Source organism: Balaenoptera musculus, chromosome 6 (genome assembly GCF_009873245.2).
Source record: "Balaenoptera musculus isolate JJ_BM4_2016_0621 chromosome 6, mBalMus1.pri.v3, whole genome shotgun sequence".
Lineage (NCBI taxonomy): Eukaryota > Metazoa > Chordata > Mammalia > Artiodactyla > Balaenopteridae > Balaenoptera > Balaenoptera musculus.
Window position 1 is genome coordinate 18,945,176 of NC_045790.1, and position 21,536 is coordinate 18,966,711.

A 21,536-nucleotide genomic window follows, 5' to 3' on the forward strand; every position below is an offset into this window, starting at 1 on the left:
GGACCCTCCTCCCTGTGTCTGCAAATGCCAGGACATGTCGGTCCCCAAACTCTCAACATTTGTATAACTTTCTAGTTGTCCTTGTTAGTTAAAATACCAAAACCCAGGGAGGAGTCCCGAGGGGCAAATTGCCCAGTCAACCTGCATGTGCACACATACAGACAGAGATGCACATCCGTTGTAATCAATGTAGATATATGCATGTGTATATATGTATATACATACAGACAGATGCACATCTGTCGTAATCAGTAGGTATATGTATGTGTGTGTGTATATATGTATATATACACACACAATTGATATTCACATGTCCTGGTATAAAGTTGCAATTTTTCTGGCTGCTATAAAATATGCCAGTTTTAAAACTGTTTGTTTGTTGCTTGCAAACTTATAAATATGTATAAACTCCATTATAAATAAATTGTGGCTGGCAGATGGCATTTTATCTGCCAGCAATGATTGCATGGAGTTATAAATGCTTATTAATCCTCCACTTTTAAACTCACAGCATGGACCCTGGGATCTATAACATGAAGTGGCATGAAAACATAATCATACATTAGAGGGGAAAAACCGTCAATGAGACAGGTAAGGGCTAGCGATTCACACCTGAGGATGGTTCTCAAAGTCAAGACTGCCTACCAGCTTCACCCGCAATTTATTAGAAATGCAAATTCTCTGGCCCTATAGAGAACTACTGAGTCAGGAACTCCGGGGAGGACCCCCGATGGCTCTGATGCCTGCCTTTCACCCCAAGTCTGATTATGAAGGCCTGTCTCTCTGCCAAAGGATTCCCCAGCTTGGTGTGCATAGGACTGGCCAGGACACTGGGGCTCGAAACAGCCTTCCACCAGTGCTGGGCTGTTTGGGTAAATGTCCAGCTCTCTCCCCACGCTGGTGGATTAGCCCTGAGGTACGTCCAGCCCTGCCGCCCTCAGTCCCCAGTGCAATTCGTTATCCACATCCTCGTGACTAGCCTGACCACGCCTTCCTCATCAACTTCCTTCCCTTCCCCACCCCTAAGTCTACATACGCTCTGAACGTCTCTCAAGGTCTGCTTCTGAGGGACCCCAAACTAAACAAAGGAATAGAAACACTTCCTTGTCCATGTGAATGACTCACGCCTTTATGAATTTTGGAAAAAAAAAGATGGAACGTGAATGTAAACTCAAGGAGGGAAGCACTACTGGCCATTTTCCATCAGGGGCTGAGCTTTATGTACAAGCCCTAAAGGACCCTAATAAGTCCTGCACTCTGTCCTAGATTCAGTCACTGACTGTCGCCACCCTCCAGCAAGTCAACTGGTTCTGGTTTCCTCACTGAAAAATGGGTCCCTCCAGCTGTATTATCCCAGGACACTCCCTTACTTGCTGTCCTCTGAGGAGCAGGGACAGTTCCAGGTTTACAACATGTGCCAGTCATTTTTCCACTTCTCTTTCTCAGGACCAACTTAAAGTTTTACTACAGAACCCAAGAGTATCATTCTGAAACCCAAGGCCAAGATTTGTCTGTGTCCTACAGTTACCTATTTGCAGTCTTTCCACAATCTCCTTCCCATTTCCCACCGGGCTGTCACCGTTCACAGACAGGCATTTATGGACGGCGTCCTTACATACTTGGCCAACGAGAGAGCACAGATGTACACTTTTGAGAGTGAAGCATCCCAGGAAACAACCGTCCTCCATGCTTACACGAAGTCACCGGCCCCCACACCCTCTCAGGACAGGGACTGCACAGCCCGGTGGTGCAGGTGGCGAGCCAGGGCTCAGAGAAACTCAGCAACCAGCTCAAGGCCACGTGGCTCTGTGCATGCGGGAGCCAAGGTAGGCTGCCCGGGGAGCCTGGGATCCAAGGAGACGTGTGACTGGCCTTCAAGAAGCGACCGATTCAGGGAAATAAGGACCAGGACATTTGTTTTCAAGTGTTACTTATATAAAGGGGTCACCCAGGCAAGTCACCCAAGTCACCCAGGCATCTGATGCTACCATTTCAGGAAGCGGGCATCTTCAGGACAGCAGGCTGGACACGGAGCCAGGAGACGTGAGTCGACACTGTCCCCAAGCATGGGGCCCTTTGAGGGGGCCGCACAAAGCTCTGCTCCTCCCCCAGGCCTGCCCTGCTTTCAGCCAGGCCTTTCCCTTCGCACTCGGCTTGTCACCTTCTGTCCTCATTGGAAATGATCAGTGCTACCCACCTTCCTCCATCAGGAGAACCGCAGCTGGGTCTTTGTCCAGCAACCCCAACACCAGAGATGGCCCAAAACAGAATCATTGCTCAAATGAAACACAGGTAAAGGCCAGGCAGGCTCCCGGTCCTCTGGCCTCTCGAATATAAAAAGTCTGGAAGTGGTGGCTTAAACATAAGATTTAGGTGGGGAGTTATTTGATTTGAACACACCATCTGACCGTCCACCTGCTTCTTTTTTTTTTTTTTTTCAGCCGTACCATGTGGCTTGCAAGATCTTAGTTCCCCAACCAGGGATCGAACCCTTGGCCCCGGCAGTGAGAGTACCGAGTCCTAACCACTGGACCGCCAGGGAATTCCCCACCTGCTTCTACTATGAGCCGTTCAGAGTATCCCTAGTAGTCAGGCGTCAAAGCTGACTGAAACCAGTGACCAGCGGCCCCGCAGAAGCCCCGCAGGCTCCCAGCAGATAGGCGTGTCACTGGAAAGCCCAGCTAATTCACACAGGATGGTGCGGGTAGGAAGGGGAAGGGGGGTCTCCAGAGCCACTTAGCAAGATGGGCCATTTTAGGACCGCTGGACCCTGCCTGGCTCTCCCGGCAGACACAGAGGCCTGGGTCAAGTGGCAGGGGGCCCACGAGAGGGGCAGCAGTTCCTGGCACACTCCGAGGGCCCAGGGTGGCCCCGGCACGGCGCTCAGTGACCACGCCCTGGGAGTTGGAGGCCCTGGAGCTGCCCCTCCTGTGGCTGCAGCGAAGTTTGCCTCTGAATCCCGAGCTCCCTGTGGAGCAGAGCTCGGGAAGCGCTGAGAGAGTGGAACAGCTCTGCTGCCCACCGACCGTGTAGCCTTGAGCAAGGTGGGCACTACCTGAGCCTCAATTTCCCCATCTGTGAGTGAGGCTCTGTGGTGCCCAGCACGTGGCTCTTGAAGGAAGAGAGGAGATGACCCAGGTGAGCTCTTGCATGCTTTACATGCTTTACAAATGGGAGAAAACAGACTAGAAAATTGCTGCCATCTGCTACACCTCAAATCTGCTCCAATGGCTACAAAGGAGTGCCAGTTATGTCCCACTAGCACTGTTCTGTGGGAAGCGATCTTAAAACCTGAGCTTAAAAATACATATTTTGAATGAATATTGAAACATTATTTGATCCCCCATTACTTTTAATTTTCTAAATTGATTCTCATGCAAAAAAAACATATATTGCTTATCACCATTGAGATAAACACTAACTTCAGAGCAGAGAGCTACTAAACCTGCAGATTACCATTTCTTATACTCCCAAGAGAAAAACAAAACAGATCAAATGTTCAGGGGCTCTCAGTTCTTAACTCTTGTTTCCTACTTTCCTTTGCCCTTAACATGAGTGTTTTGGCCTTATGCAGGGGGGTGTGCAAGTCTGCTGAAAGAAGTCATTTGATCCATTTTTATATGTGTGTACACTCGCACACAGAGAAGGATCATGCATCCCCACAGAGGTCGGATTTTTATGTATACGTCTGCAGGGCTGCAGGCCTCAAGGAGACAGAGTGCAGGGCAATTCTCACAGTCACCCCAAAGTCTACATCGTCACAGGGGAAGAGCCCGACCTAGCTGCTGCCCGGCGTCCCTGTTCAGGCCCTACTGCTTTTGGATAACTCGCAGCAGGGTACCTGTACTGCACCTGAAAACAGACCATTCTAGGAAGAGGCAGGGCAGTCTAGATTAGTGCCAGACTCCCCATAAAGTTCCAATTCACTGCAGAACATTCTAGAAGATTGAAGCCACTGTCAGCTTGAGTTCATTGGACCTTCAAAGGGTAAAAACTCCACAGAAGGCTAACATGAATCCTTGGACCTGCCCCAAGCCATCCTCAGCCATCAGGTCTGCCCCATCCTCCCATCCTGGCCACACACACCCTCTAAAAGTAGAAACAGGGTTCACACACGTAGCATTAGAACTTTGTGGAATTAGCTCTCATTAGAATTTTTAAAATCTACCATTAACTCCACATTCTGGAAGCATCAAACTTATTACTCTCCAATGCTAAGTGTGTGCAGAGCGTCCTTCCGTTGCACTGATGAAGGGGGTGCTGCCCGCGATGGATTTCACTGGGACAAGAGCCAACATTGCAGCACAAGTGAGAAGGTGCCAACGAATGAGTGAATCCTTCCATCTTTTAAAAGACAACACCTGTTAAATCATATGGTAATCTCAAGCCAAACATTTTTTCAAAGTTAGAAACACTGTCGACTTCCTAACACCAAACAACCCAGTAGGAAATCAGTGTTTGATCCCAAAGGAAGGAGCTGGGACAAAGCACTGCCCAGGACACGAGCCCTTTTCATGGAGCAATTGGGAAACCATTGTAGAGACAAACCAGCCACTTTACCCACCAATCTCTCCAGAAGTGGGACCTCAAACTAATTCCCAAAGCTCTTGAGCCTGGTCCCGAGCTTCAGGCAAACCTGAATCAGCCACAGCTGATGGAATGTCTCCAGGCAGGAACTCTGAGCACATGTGTTTGCACCTGTCTTCCACACAGATCATACACATGCTTCTTCCTCTACTGAATATAAAGGGGGCGGAGTTTTACTAGCAGGTACTGCAGCAGCCCGTTGGCTAAGAGGATGTACAAACCCCCAACTACCCCTCCACAAATCCTCATTTTGTCCTTATACAGATAAAAACAAAGGAAGCATTTACCTGTCAAGATCTTGATCAGTGAGACTTATTTTGTGCCCTATTTGGCAGCAAAGTGGATCCCCAAGAACCCCTGGACAACCAGGGTCATGGGAGACGGCATTCCTGTGCTCAGCACTACCTGAAACAGCTGGAGTAACGCCTGCTCTTCAGCGCAGCAGCCCTAATCTCTGGTGCTGCAAACCCCGTGCACACAGGTGTGATGCAGGCAGCCTGGGAGGCGTCGCCAAGGAGGAGGGACAGCCACGAGGACCCGCACTTCACAGGGCTTTACATGCAGAGCGTAGACAGCATCTTGCCTTATTCTATTACAGTCCCAGGTGTTTATTACCGACCCTCCTGCAGCTTCTATTCCCTGTATTGTGCTTAGTAGGTAACACCTTCCCAGTGGACTTTCCCAGTGGAATGGGTCAGCTGAATTAACATTTTGCCCGGACAACTACAGTCAAACTTTGTTTTCATTAAAAACATACAGCACAGAACATTAGTCTTACATCTTTCTTAGTCTTAAAAAATATAAATATAGAGGGATAATTTGTACAGGATGTATAGGTATGTACACCTTTAGTATGCACATGAGAATTCGGAACAAGTTTATGAAACTTGCACTTTAGGGAGGCCTTCCTCCTGGGGCTGTTGAACAAAGCTCTGAGCCAGTGGGCAGATGCTTGAGTTCCCATGGCCCAGTACCCATCTACCGGGAAGAACTGAGCCCTCCTGACTGCAGGTGCAGGGTCGGGACGGGGCAGCTGGCAGGTCACGGGTTCCTCTCCACCGGCTGCTGAAGGCAGAGCTCACTCCCGGCAGAGACGATGGGCAGGCTGTTCTCCAGGTGGTGGTTGATGAGGTGGTTGATACTGTCAAAGATCCTGTCCTTTGTCCGGATCTGTGAGGGGTGTGGAGGGAAGGTTAGCGCCACCCACAGGCAAAGGAAAGAAGACACCCCCCACTGGGAGTCAGAACTGGAGAGGCAGCCTCCTTAGGGACCCAGGGTTTTCCTGTGCTTTCAGAGGTGGTGTCCGCTAAGTCCCTGGTCCCTGTCCCTGGCCAGTAAATTCAGTCAGTTCATCTGTCCACCCCTCTGGGACTGAGCCATGGCCTCCCCCGCCTTTGGCAACCAGGGGCCGTGGTGATCCTCTGCATCCCAACAGCCTCCTCTCTCTGGCTCCCCTCCTGCCCTCATGGGATCCATCCCAGAAACCTCTGTCCTGCACCACCCAGTGGTGTCTGCAGGCTCCCCTGCCCATGCCACCTGCAGACCTTTGCCCGGCGGTACTGGCCCAGACCGCTTCTTCCACCTGGGAACCTAGCTCAGCCTCCAGGTCAGCACCTTCAGGCCCCCGTCATTCCTTACCACCCCTCCCTAGGCCAGCTGTCAGCATCCTGCGCACCTGCCAGGAAGGAGCCCACAGCTGTGAGGAGGGGCTCCAAGTTCCCAGTGGAGGGTGACCCTTGCTGGGACAGAGGGGCAGTGCTGCAAGCTTCTGGTCACTCAGTTCTAAAGCTTAGTAGGGTGCCTGTCCATGAACTTCTCCTGAATAGATGAAGGCCTGAGATGGGGTGAGGGTGCTGGGTGGCGCTTTGTCTCTTCCCGCTGCACAATGGCCCTGTGCTCTGGTCCCTGGGGGCCACCAGTCCTCCCACCCTGAGCCGGTACACTCACAGTAGAGACCACACTTGAAGGAGGCAGTATGAGTTCTGGCCAGGAGCAGTCTCCCAGCGTGCTCTGGATGCAGCCCCGGGGGCCTGCTTCTTTGAGAGGGAACGGAGATAGGGCAGGGGGCAGGCACCTGGCTGTACCCCCTAGTGCTCCAGGCCCACTGATGGCCCTCACAATGGGTCTGGGATGCCTGGGTACCCCAACCTCTCTCTCCAGCCTCATTGCTGGGGCCCATCCCTCCCTTGGAACAACCAGCTTCTCCCATCCCTCCCTCAAGGATCTGAAGGCACATCTATTCTCCTCACTTACTTGTCCCAATATTCTTTCCCCAAGATCTTTTTTTCTTAATTTTATTGGAGTATAGTTGATTTAAAATGTTGTGTTAGTTTCTGCTGTACAGCATTATGAGTCAGTTATATATAAACATATATCCACTCTTCTTTAGATTCTTTTCCCATGTAGGTCATTACAGAGTACTGAGTAGAGTTCCCTGTGCTATACAGTAGGGTCTTATTAGTTATCTATTTTATATATAATAGTGTGCATATGCCAATTCCAATCTCCCAATTTATCCCTCCCCCCCCCTTTCCCCCCTGGTAACCATAAATTTGTTTTCTACATCTGTGACTCTATTTCTGTTTTGTAAATAAGTTATTTGTAACATTTTTTAGATTCCACATATAAGTGATATCATATGATATTTGTCTTTCTCTGTCTGAATTACTTCACTCAATATGACAATCTCTAGGTCCATCCATCCTTCTCCAAGTTCTTAATCTCACTCTCCTTCCCTAATGTGGCCACGCTTGTTTCTCCCCGTCCATCAACCCACCAATGGGATGTCCATCTCTGGGCCTTCAGTCCCATATCTCATTCTCTCTCTAAATCTATGCTCCAGGTGTGCATATCAGAAGCCCCTGGCCAGGCCATCTGCCCTGGGCTTTAAACGTTTTTAAAATTAGGATGCTGTCCTCTCCTGGGTTCCAACTCTGATGTGAGGCTCCTCCCCACCCACCTCTGTAAGCACTGAAGGGGAAGAAACTTCCCAGGCCATGGGGTCCCCTGACTCTTTGGCATTAAACCTCAGTAAGGGTGTAATCTGATGGGCACATTCAGAAAAAAATCTCTTTGCAAGACTTTCTGGCATCTTTGCATCAAGGTTGTTTAATTCTCCTGGGGCTCCTTAGAATTCCCTACCCAGAAAGACACCCTGGGTAACACAACAGGCCCCTTCCTTGGATGCTGAAGGCACCCAGGAGCTCAGCTTGAGCCTAGTATTATCGGGGTGTTGCCTTTACATCATTGACTCCTTATTCCCACTTCTTGATGATTAACACTCATTTATGTTCTGGGGCAATAGAGACAGATGAAGAAGGATTTATGATGGGGAAGTGTCTGGGACAGTGGTCTAAACCTGGGCTCGCGTTGGCATCACCTGAGTTGCTCTCAGTAACCCCATGCTCAGGCCATCTCCACCAGGAGCTTGGGATGGGGCCTGGGCACTAGCGTGTTTTATGTTCCCTCCATGATTCCAACATGCTGCCAAGCTGAGGACCACTGGTCAGTGTTTTTGTAGTATATAGGCTGGCCAGTATAAACATGCACACGTGTAAGCACACATGTAAGCACACAGAAGAGTAAGCCATATAAAGAAATAGGCAGTTTACTTCACTCCCATAAGTACTTGCTGAAACTCTGATCTGGCTCCTGCCCAGAGAACTTGCAGCCCACAGAGCCATCTGTGTGGACTCACCTGCCATGTGCTGGAAATGCCAATGGCTGATTTAAAAAGCCCAGCAGCCCAGACAAACCTAGGACAAACTTCTCCAGATACATAAAGGGATTCTGCTACAGTGATGACACATGAATGTTAACCCCAGAAAACTATGTTAGGCTTTGCATAGCAAAAAGCATATAAAAGTGAGGATGAAAGCCTTTGTTTTAGTTCAATATGCATATATTGAAAAAGAAGAAAAATCTGAAATCAATAATCTAAGCTTCCAATTTAGGAAACTAGAGAAGGAAAAGCAAGTTAAGTTCAAATTAAGTAAAGGGAAAGAATAAAAATTAGAGCAGAAATCAATGAAATTGATATAGGAAATCAATACAGAAGATCAATGATTCCCAAAGCTAGTTCTTTGAAAAGATAAATAAAAATCATTAAGCCTCTAACCAGGCTAAGTAAGAAAAAACAAAAGAAGACATAAATTACTAATATCAGAAGTGAAAGAAGGGTCATCACTACAGATCTCATGGACATTAAAAGGATAATAAAGGAATATTATAACTAACTTGAAGCTTTCCCACTAAGACCAGGAACAAGGCAAGGATGTCCCATCTCATTACTCCTTTTCAACATCATAGTGGAAGTCCCAGCTAATGCAATAAGTCAAGAAAAGGAAATAAAATGTATGCTGATTGGAAAGGAAGAAATAAAACTGTCTTTGCTCACAGATGATATGATTGTCTATGAATAAAATCCAAAAAAATCAACAGCAACAACAACCAAAAACAAACAAACAACCAAACATTCCTGGAACTAATAAGTGATTGTAGCAAGATTGCAGGATAAGAGGTTACTATACAAAAGTCAGTTGCTTTCCTATGAACAAGCAATGAACAAGTTGAATTTGAAATTAAAAACATAATAGTATTTATTGGGTTGGCCAAAAAGTTTGTTTGGGTTTTTCCCAAAACATCTTATGGAAAACCCCGAACAAACTTTTTGGCCAACCCAATATATCAGCACCCCCAAAATGAAATACTTAGTTATAAATCTAACAAAATATATAAACAATTATATGAGGAAAACTACACAATTATAATGAAAGAAAGTTTTAAAAACCAAATAAATGAAGATATATTCGGTATTCATGGATAGAAAGACTTAATATTGTCAAGATGTCAGTTCTTCCCAACTTGATCTATAGATTCAATGCAGTCCCAATCAAAATCCCAGCAAGATATTGTGTATATTGACAAACTTATTCTAAAGTTTATATGGAAAAGCAAAAGACCAAGTGTAGCCAACACAATATCAAAGGAGAAGAATAAAGTTGGAGGACTGATAATACTCAACTTCAAGTTTTACTATAAAGCTTCAGTAATCAAGATAGTGTGGTATTAGTGAAAGCATCAACAAATAGATCAATGGAACAGAATAGAGAGCCCAGAAATAGACCCACACAAATATAGACAACTGATCTTTGACAAAGAAGCAAAGGCAATACAATGGAGTAAATATTGTCTTTTCAACAAATGGTGCTAGAACAACAAATCGTGCTAGACAACCACAGGCAAAAAACTGAACCAAGTCACAAACCTTACACTATTCACAAATATTGACTCAAAATGGATGATAAACCTAAATGTAAAATGCAAAACTATAAAACTCTTACACGATAACATAAGAGAAAACCTAGATGACTGTGGGTTTGGTGATGACTTTTTATCTATGATATCAAAGGCATGATCCATGAAAGAAGGAAATGAGAAGCTGGATTTCATTAAAATTAAAAACTTCTGCTCTTCACATGACACTGTCAAGAGAATGAGAAGACATGCCACAGATGGGAAGAAAATATTTGCAAGAGACATATCTAATAAATAAAATAATATATAATAACACTAAATAATAAAAATAAAATAATAATTTTGGACTATTATCCAATACAATATTCTATTATACAAAGAACTCTTAAAATCAACAGTAAGAAAATAAACAACCAGACTTAAAAATGGGCCAAATCAAGAATATATAATGGAGAAAAACAGCCTCTTCGATAAACAGTGTTGGGAAAACTGGACATACAAAAGAATCAAACTAGAATACTTTCTGTATACTGGACATACAAAAGAATCAAACTAGAATACTTTCTGTGTATACACCATATACAGAAATAAAATGGATTAAAGACTTAAATGTAAGACCTGAAACCATAAAAATTCTAGAAGAAGACCTAGGCATACACTCTCTGACATCGGTTTTAGCAATAGTTTTTTGGACGTCTCCTCAGGCAAGGGAAATGTAAGCAAAAATGAACAAATGAGATTACATCGAACTAAAAAGCTTTTGTACAGTGAAGGGAACTATCATCAACAAAAAAAGGCCACCTATAGCATGGGAGAAGATATTTGCAAATAATAAACCCAATACAGGGTTAATATCCAAAATATACAAAGAACTCACACAACTCAACATAAAAAAAAATAATAACCTGATTAAAAATGGTCAAAGGACCTGAATGGACATTTTTCCAAAGAAGGCATAGAGTGTAATAATTCTTTGTTGTTTGTATCAACTAGCACAGCAAATTCTACCTTAAAAATGATTTTTTAGGAGCTCTGTAGATGGATAGAATTGTAGTCTCTCTAAATGCACAACTTTCATCCCAGGAAGATCCTCCAGTGCCCTGCTAGTTCTAAGTGCTCACCTCTGTGAGGCTTCCAGGGTGCCAGCTGATAAGGCACTGCTCAAGAAAGCACCAAAAAAGTCCTAATTCCAGTTTAAAGGAGGAAGGCTGGGGCACTCAATGCATCCCCAAGCTGTCTGACCCTGCAGCGCCCACCACCAGAGACCATGCCAAATGCACTTTGGCGGGGGAGAACCATGGACCCAGAATGCAGACCCAGGGAGGACAGAGCCATCCCACAAAGCTAACCTGATAACTTTGTGAAAATCTGTGAACACAGAGCAAACTAGGAAGAGAAGAAGCACAGAGCAGTGTGGACAGCAGGCTCTCCTGCAAGCCTGCCTGGACTGCTGAGCAGCGGAGGTTGGACGCTCACCTGCGTCCTTACAGGTGAGGCTCAGCCATCCCTTTCCCAGGATAGAAGCTGTGTGCCTTTTGCTCCCTCTAGTGGCTGGCAGAACACAATGGCAAAGAAATTGAATTGAGAGCTGGAAGCTTCCTTCAATATTATCTGGTGTTGCCCTCCCCAAACATTTTCTTCTCAGCCATGAAGCAACCCTGTGACACAAAGCCCCAGGCAGAGGTCCCACAATGTACAGGCCAGGAAGGATGCATTCACTAGCCTGTGTTTCTCAGCTTGAGCAGCATCAAAAGCCCCTGGTGTCTTCTGGAAGCACAGACTGCCTGACACCCCCACCCCAAGAGATTCTGACTCGGCAGGTGGAGCCTGAAAATTTGCATTTCTAGCAGGTTCCAGTGGACAGGGGACCACACTCCGAGAACCACTGGGCGAGAAGAGTACAGCTCGAAGCTCTGTTGGTCTAATTGCATTGTTGACAGGAACGTGACAGTACCTGCCCTGTTCATTCAGCCCCTCCACCCACCCAGTATCAAAACAGAAATGATGGGACATTCTCAAGATGCTCCACTGAGATGTAAACCAGCCAGACCCCAGCGCTTTCCTCGTCACCTAGCTGGGTGCCAAGCAGCATCCTGTGTGCTTTGAGAACCACCATCGGACCTACCCCGCAACCCCCAACATAACCGTCTGGTGTAGTGACAAGAAGCCAGTTTCAAGCACCTGGGTTCACCTCCCCACCTGCCACCTCCTAATGGTGCCCTTTAGGGCAAGTTACTGACCTCTCTGAGTCTTCATATCCATGTAAAGTGGTTATCATAATAGTCCTACTTCATAGGATTCTCATCAGAAGTAACTGATTGATGTGCATGAAGAATTTCACACAGTGCAGGGCCCCTAGGACGTGCTCAGTAAATGTTTGCTGTTCCTGTTTTTCATACCATACTGAGCAGTTTAAACTTACCCTAAAGGCAACGGCCATCCTGGAGAGATTTAGAGCAGGGAATGACATTAGCGGAGCCTCCTGCTGGCAGTGAAGGGTGGGGGGAAATGCACTGACAATCCAGGGAGAGAGGGACCCTTTCAGAGATATTTAGGGGATTGGTCAGTCAGAGGATGTGGAGTGTGAGAGGGAGGTGCTGGTGGCAGAGGCTTGCTGACTGGGCAAGCCATGGGAAGGTATCCAGGGGGCAGCTGGGGTGAGGAGCTGGGAACGATGGGATGATACCTTCCCCTTTAGACATGGTGGGCTCAAGTTGCCTAGAACGTTTATGTGGAGTTGCTCTGTAGGCATTTAGAAATGGTGCATTTAAAAATGGTACATTAAGGGAGTTCCCTGGGGGCCTAGTGGTTAGGATGCCAGGCTTTCACTGCCACAGCCCGGGTTCAATCCCTGGTTTGGGAACTGAGATCTCACAAGCCACGTGGTGCAGCCAAAAAAAAAAAAAAAAATCGTGCCTTAAGGAGTACACTCAATCGATGACAAAGTGATTACATTCAGCCCCGTCCAAAGGGTGGCACTAGAACAGGCAAAGCTGTCAGTTGAAGACGTTTTCTGATGAAAACTGATTTCACAGGAACAGTTGCACATACAGACCTGCAGCTCTCTGTCTACTCTCTCAGCTTTGGCTGGATCCACTGGGAGATCCTCCCACCTGCAAAAGTTCATGCCTGAATGCAACCTAACACAGATAGGATGTAGACCCACCCAGGCCACATTGCCTGGCCTCTTCCAGACTTGAAATTAAGGTGCAGTCCAGGTCCCTCCTAAACCCAATGGCCACAGTGCTGGCTCCACATCAGCCCCCGGGGCTGCAATGCCAAGGGTCGTACTTGGAATCTTGCATGCCAATTGCTTACATTTTCCAATTGATGCCTTGCTCCACATGAACACTCATTTTCCATCCAAGTTGTAAGCCCGATCATGAATCCCTGCACAGCTGGGATCCTGGACATCTTCCAATCTCCCCCTCCTACCCACATGGTTTCCCTGACCAGCCAAATCCAGGGTGAGGGGGACTATTTTGGGCTCCCTGGCCCTGGTTCCTTCTAGGTGTAATGTCCCTTCCTTTTCCAGTTCCAAGGTACTAAGGAGCCTCAATCATCCCCAAGTTTGCCCAAAAGTCAGCAAAGTCTGTTTCTGATAATAGAAGAGAAAAAAGGTAGAAGGCTGACCACAGTATCCAAAAGGGAAATTCATAGGAAATGTTCACCAATCAAGGTTTCTTCAGAGCCATACCAGAGAAGCACAGAAATGTTGTGGACACATTAGCTCCAAGCTCCCTTAGGGCGCTGGTGTATTTACAGAAAAAAGGAGGGAAGGTCCCTTACCAAATATTGAGCGGGGAAGATCCTGAAATGTACCTATGTGTTTTTACTTCTTTAATTTTGTAATTGTTGATAGAAAATAGAGATGGGTAAATAGATGATGTTTTACATCATTAAATGATGCTCTCTTTACAGGAAAGGCATGAGTAAAGGAATTCTAATTTAAAATGTAAGGCTGAGTATAGGCATTGTCTTATCCCATCTTCACCAACCCCAGTGAAATGACAGTAGAGGAATAAACTTCTAAAACAAAAGAGAAGGAGGTAGATTGCCAGTGGATACTGTAACCTCAGCACACTGTGGGCTAGGAGAAAAGAGGAAGCCTGTTGAAATAAAAGAGTGAGGAGGAGGGTAGCCTAGAATGTAGGGGGGAGGGTGGATCCTGCAGTTGAGGAGAGAGAGGAGCAATGGTGGGAGGGAGAGCAGTTAGGCTGCCTGGAGAATGCTCCAGAGTAACTGAGCCAGCAGCTCCACCACCCCTTCCTTCCCCTTTGCCTCCTTATAGCCAAACTAGTATTTTGCCTTCAGGGAAGAAGCCAGAGAATGTTTATCCAAAGAAATTAAATAAGATGTCTGGGGAAAATTAAGGCTATAGGAGGGTAAAGGTGATTCCAAGTAAAACGCTCCTGGGAGGTACCCAGCGTAAAAGTCCAAGCCCCCTCCTCTCCTTCTCACACTACAGTCCTCTAATCTGTCATACAACAACTCCCCTTCACCTAATCCCCTCCAAAATATCCCTACCCCATGCCTCACCCACCACACACACATAATCTCAGTCAGTCTTCAATGCTAATGCCAGGAAAGACTAGAGGGAAAGATACCTAAATGTATTACAGCAGAGGAGACCCATCCCAGGAAAATCAATCCAGTCTCTTGTTCTTATATATGGCAAGGAAAGGTACTGGGCATCTTAAGAATGTCAGTACCATGAAAAGAAAAATCATGATAAGCAAACAAACACCTGACCCCAGAAGTTAAGTTGGAAAATAGACAAAATATTTAAAACAACTCATATTAATAACACCAAAAAGTAAAAATGTTCTTCTTCTTCTTAACCATTAAAAAGAACAAGATGCACAAAAAAATCAAACAATCAGAAGATAACAAATTTTCCTTTAGAAATTAAATATACAATTTGTAAAATTACACATATATTAAGTTTGGAAGATCATCAAGGAAAGCTTTCAGAACATAGAGCAAATTTTCAAAGAACTGGAAACTTGCAGGAAAGAAGAGACAGAAGATCAATCCAAGAGATCCATCCCCTCAACCAGGTGTTCTAAGGGGAAAGAATAAATAAGGCAAGAAATTATCAAAGAAATAATATAAGGAAATTGCTCTGACCCAAGAAAAAACAAAAATTTTCAGATGGAAAGTGTTCATCATATCTCTGGAAAAATGAATAAGAAAAGGTACACACAGATTCATGACCATGTCATTGCAGAAGGTAAAGAAAAAACTAAAAATGTCTAGTTGGTAAAGAAAAAGTAATCCATGAAAGATTAAGAATCAGAGCAGCCATGCTACAGCCAACCATAAGGTGAATCAAAGTGACTTCAAAATATATTTTCAGACATGTAGGAATGAGAAAGTTCATGCCCATGCACCTGTTTTGAGGAAGAACTCCAATGAAAGTGAGTGAAAACCACAAAAGAGGAAGATATAGTATACACAACAGGCTGAAACTCACCCAGGACTCCAATGAGACTATGTCCTTAGAATAATGGGTTTGCTTTAGAAATCTATTAGTCCACATTAGAACAGAAAATCAGACTGTCTTCATGCATGTTCCAAAAATAAGTGGAATGAGCTGGATAATAGTAATGACATGGTGAGGAAAACTGAGGTCTCTTCTCTCAAGAAGAAGGCAATTAGAAACTTCAAGATTAACTTATTTAAAAGTAATTGTATAAAATAATATGAATATAATGTAATGTTGGGCCTAACATAGAAATGTAATATATGTATAACATATTTGCCAATAACAGTACAAAGGAGGTGGGCAGAGCAAAGCTGCATTAGGCTAGGGAAATAATTTCAGAGGGTAAGGTAATATAACAATGCATTGTTAAGTCTGTAACATTAATATAATAGATTTGATATGTATAACAATAATGTCACACTAAGGGGATACATTCTCTGACCAAAATGGAATGAAACTGGGAATCAACAGCAGGAAAGAAATTCAGAAACTCACAAATACATAGAAATTCAAAAACAAACTCCTACATAATCAATGAGTCAAAGAGATATCAGGAGGGAAATAAGAAAATACTTAAAATAAATGAAAACGAAGACACAACAGACCAAACTTATGAGATACAGCTATACTTAAGAAATTTATAGCTGTAAATGTCTATATTAAGAAAGAAAAAATCTCAAATCAATAACATAACCCCTCACCTAAAGACACTGAAAAAAAAGAAGAGCATACTAAACTTAAGGCAAGCAGAAGAAAGAAAATCATAAAGATTAAAGCAGAGATAAACAAAATGGAGAATGGAAAAACAATAGAAAAAAAATCAATGAAACCAAAAGCTGGTTCTTTGAAAATGTCAACAAACTTGGCAAACCTTTAGCTAAATTGACCAAATTAAAAAACAAAGAAGACTCAAACTACTATACTTAGAAATGAAAAGGGGAACATCTTCCCCACATTATAGAAATAAAAAAGATTATAAAAGAACACCATGGAAAATTTTATGCCAACCAATTTGATATTAGGTGAAATGGACAAATTTTTAGAAAGACACAAACTATCGAAACTGACTCAAGAAGAAATACAGAATCTGAATACACTTATAACAAGTGAAGATATTAAGCAGTAAACAGAAGTACCCCAAAAGAAAAGCCCAGGACCAGATAGCTTCACTGCTGAATTCTATCAAATGTTTAAAGAAGAATTAATATAAATCCTTTGGAATTTCTTCCAAAAAATAGAAGATGAGGGAATAGTTCCAAATTCAATCAATGAGGCCAGTAGTACCCTGATACCAAAACCAGACAAAGAAACTACGAGAAAAGAGAACTACAGACTAATATCTCTTATAAATATGGATGCAAAAAATCCTCAACAAAAAATACTGGCAAACCAAATCCAGAAACGTATAAAAAGAATTGTACACCATGACCAAGTGGAATTTATTCCAGGAATGCAAGGTTGGTTTAACATCTGAAAACCAATTGATGGAGTTGAACATATCAATAGAATAAAAAACAAAAATCACATAATTATTTCAATAGGCACATAAAGAGCATTTGACAAAATCCAACACTTTTTCATGTTAAAAGATACTCAAAAAAGTAGAAGGAAATTTACTTAACCTGATAAAGGACATCCACAAAAAACTCACAACATCATACTTAATGGTGAAAGATTGGATGCTTTCCCCTTAAGATAAGTAAAAAGATAAAGACGACCACTCTTGCCACTTCTATTATTCTACTGGATGTTCTAGCCAGGGCAAATAGTTAATAAAAAGAAATAAAGTGCATCCAGATTTGAAAGAAGTAAATTATCTCTATTCACAGATAATGTGATCTTATATATAGAAAACACTAAGGAATCACTAAAAAATACTATTATAACTAATAAATGAGTTCAGCAAGTTTGCAGAATACAAGATTAATATAAACAATTAATTGTAATTATATACTTGCAAAGAACAGAATGAGAGTGAAATTGAGAAAACAATTGCATTCATGAGTGCATCCAAGAAACAAATATATAGAGAGGAATAAATTTAACAAAGTAAGTGGAAAACTTACACTCTGGAAACTAAAAAAAAAATTGTCAAAAGAAATTAAAGAAGCTCTAAATAAGTGGAAAAACATCCCATGTTCATGGACAGAAGACAACATTGTTAAGATGGCAATACTCTCTATCCCCCAACTGATCTATACATTCAACACAATTCCTATAAGAACCCCATCTGACTTCTTTGTAAAAATTGACAAGCTGTTTCTAAAATGTATATAAAATTGTGAGGTTCCCTGAATATCTAAAAAGATCTTGAAAAAGAACAAAGTCAGAGGACTCACTCTCTTTGACTTAAAAACTTACTACTAAGCAACAGTAATCAAGACAATGTGGTACTGCCACAAAGGTAGACATAGAGATCAAGAGAATGGAATTGAGATCCAGAAATACACCCACACATATATGGTCAATCGGTTTTCAGCAATGTCAAACGTATTCAATGGGGGAAAGACTAGTCTTTTCAACAAATGATACTGAGAAAACTGGATATCCACCTGTAAAATAATGAAATCAAAACATTACCTCACCCCAAATGTACAAATTAACTCAAAATGGACCAAAAGCCTAAATGTTTAAAAGCTAACACTATGAAACTCTTAGAAAAAACAGAGGGATAAATATTCATGAAAAAGACTTTAAAATAACTTGAAGGTGTCTTAAAGATGCTCAAAGAACTAAATGAAGATGTGGAGAAAGTCAAGAAAATGATGTACGAAAAAAAAAGAAACATCAATAAAACCTATTTAGAAAACCTAAATAGGAACCAAAATGAAACTCTGGAGTGGAAAAGCACAAAACAGAAGAACGAATCAGGGAGCTTGAAGATAGGACAATTGAAATATTTGAGTCCCAGGAACAGAAGGAAAAAAGATTGAAGAAAAGTGAACAGAGCCTAAAAGACCTGTGGGATACCATAAAACAGATCAACGTATGCATTGCTAGAATGCTAGAGGGAGAAGAGAGAAAAAAGAGAAAGACAGAGTGTTTGAAGAAATAATGACAGAAATTTTCCCAAATTTGATTAAATACATGAGTATAAACGTCCAAAAAGCTCAATGAACTCTAATAAGGATGAATATAAAGAGACCCACACCAAGACACATTATAATCAAACTGTCAAAGCCAAGGACAAAGAGAGAATCTTGAAAGCAGCAAGAAAGAAGTGACTTGTCACATACAAGAGATCTTCAAGAAGGTTGTCAGCAGATTGCTCATCAGAAACTTTGGAGGACTTCCCTTGTGGCGCAGTGGTTAAGAATCCGCCTGCCAATGCAGGGGACATGGGTTCAAGCCCTGGTCCAGGAAGATCCCACATGCCACAGAGCAACAAAGCCTGTGCACCACAACTACTGAGCCTACGCTCTAGAGCCTGCGAGCCACAACTACTGAGCCCACACACTGCAACTACTGAGCCTGTGCACCTAGAGCCCATGCACTGCAACAAGAGAAGCAACTGCAATGAGAAGCCCGCATGCTGCAACGAAGAGTAGTCCCTGCTCACCGCAACTAGAGAAAGCCCACACGCAGCAACAAAAACCCAAAGCAGCCAAAAATAAATAAATAAATAAATTTATTTTTTAAAAAAAGAAAGAAACTTTGGAGACTAGAAAGGCAGTTGGTTGATATATTTAAAAGCTAAAAGAAAAAGAACCCATCAATTAAGAATCTTATTTCCAACAAAACTGTCCTTCAAAAGTGAAGAAGAAATTAAGACATTCACTGATAAAAGCTGAGGGGGTTCATTTCCACTAGGCTTTCCCAGCAAGAAATGCTAAAAAGAGTCCTGCAGGTTGAAATGAAAGACACTAGATAGTAACTCAAAGCTGTATAAAGAAATAAAGATCACAGTAGAGGTAAAATCATGGACAATTATAAAAGCTAGGATTATTGTAACTTTGGTTTGTAACTTCACATTTTGTTTTCTACATAATTAAAGAGATTATTAAAAATGTTAGTTTATGCTTTTGGAGACAGAGTGTATAAAGATGTTTGGAACATCAGCAACTGAAAGGAGTGGGGACAGAGCTGTAAAGGAGAAGAGATTTTGTATGCTATTGAAGTTAAGATGCTACAGATTCAAATTAGAATGTTATAACTTTAAGATGTTAAATACAATCCCCATAGTAACTACAAAGAAAATAGAGATAGAATAAACACTAAAGAAAATGAGAAGGGAATTAAGACATTTCACTACAAAAAAATCAACTAAACACAAAAGAAGACAGTAATGTAGGAAATAAGAGGGGAAAAAAAGCTATAGGGTATATAGAACACAGAGAGCAAAATTACAGAAGTCCCTTCTTATCAGTAATTACTTTAAATGTAAATGGACTGAATTCTCCAATCAAAACACAGAGATGTGAATAATAGATTAGAAAACATTTTTTTAAGATCCAACTAAAAGCTATCTACAAGAGACTCATTTTAGATCCAAAGACACAAACACATTGAAAGTGAAAGGATAGAAATATATATTCTATGCAAATAGTAAGCAAAAGAAACTGAGAGTAGCTATACCAATATCAGACAAAATAGACTTTAAATAAAGTTTTCAAGAGACAAAGAAGGACATCATATACTAATAAAAGTTTCAATACAGCAAGAAGATACAACAGTTATACATTTAAACATCTAATAATAGACCATCAAATTATATGAAGCAAAAATTGACAGAATTGAAGGGAGAAATGGACAGTTTTCCAACAGTAGTTGAAGGCTTCAATACTCCACCCTCAATAATGATAAGTAAGGAAATAGAGGACTTGAACAACACAATACACCAACTATATCAAACAGACTATGCGCAACACTCTAACATCAGAATATACATTTTTCTCAATTGCACATGGAACAATTTCCTAGATAGACCATATGTTAGGTCACAGATTAAATTTCAATAGATTTTAAAAGATAGATATCATACAAAGTATCTTCTCTGACCACAAGAGGATGAAGCTGGATATCAATAAGAGAAAAAAATTTTTTATAGTTTTAAGCATTTACATTAAGAAACAAGAAAGATCTCAAATCAACAACTTATCTTTACAACTTAAGAACCAAAAAGAACAAGGTAAACTCAAAGCAAGCAGAAGAAAGAAAATAGTAAAGATTAGAGTAGATATAAATGAGATTGAGAATAGAAAAACAATAGAGAAAATCAATGAAACCAAAAGCTGTTTCTTCAAAAAGGTCAACAAAATTGACAAACATTTAGCTAGACTAAGAAAAAAAGAAAGAAGTTCCAAAATTACTAAAATCAGATATGAAGTGGCAACATTATTAATGATTCTACAGAATAAAAAGGATTATAAAATAGTGCTATGAACAACAGTATGCAAATTGGATAACCTAGATGAAATAGACAAATTCCTAGAAACACAAAACCTACCAAGACTAAGTCACAAAGAAATAGAAAATATGAATAGACTTATAACTAGTAAGAAGATTGAATCAGTAATCAAAAATCTCCTAACAAAGAAAAGCCCTAGACTTGATGACTTCACTGGTGAATTCTACCAAACATCTAAAGAGGAACACATACCAATTCTTCTCAGATTTCTCCCAAAAAATAAAGACAAGGGGACACTTCTTAACTCATTCTATACATTCTATCAGCATTACCCTGATACCAAAGCCAGACAAGGACACTACAGGAAAAGAAAACTACAGACCAACATCCCTCAGGAACACCGATGTAAAAATCCTTAACAAAATATTAGCAAACCAAATTCAGCAGCATATTAAAAGGATGATACACTATGACAAAGTGAGATTTATTCCTGGAATGCAAGAATGACTCAACTTATGAAAGCACATCACATTAACAAAATGAAGGGGGAAAAAATGTCAATACTACACAAAGCAAACTGCAAGTTCAATGTAATCCCTATCAAAGACCCAATGACCTTTTTTGCAGAAATGGAAAACTCCATTCTAAAATTCATATAGAATATCAAAGGACATGAATAGCCAAAACAATCTTGAAAAAAAAAAAAGTTAGAGGACTCCCAGTTCCTGATTTCAAAACTCACTACAAAGCTACAGTAATCAAAACAGTATGGTGCTGGTATAAAGATAGGCATCTAGACAAATGGAATAGAATAGAGAGCCCAGAAACAAATCCCCACACATATGGTCAAGTGTTTTT

At 42.0% G+C, this 21,536-nt stretch overlaps 1 protein-coding gene across 2 annotated transcripts in view; it reads right to left on the reverse strand.

Moving 5' to 3' along the window:
- Positions 1–2,519: 2,519 nt before the first annotated feature.
- Positions 2,520–21,536, reverse strand: part of SHC3 (SHC adaptor protein 3) — a 145,759-nt gene continuing 126,742 nt past the window's right edge. For both annotated transcript variants that reach the window (XM_036854312.1, XM_036854311.1), the window contains exon 12: positions 2,520–5,757. In XM_036854312.1, the coding sequence (XP_036710207.1) occupies positions 5,629–5,757 (129 nt within the window). In that variant the 3' untranslated portion in view covers positions 2,520–5,628. The remainder of the gene's footprint in view (positions 5,758–21,536) is intronic.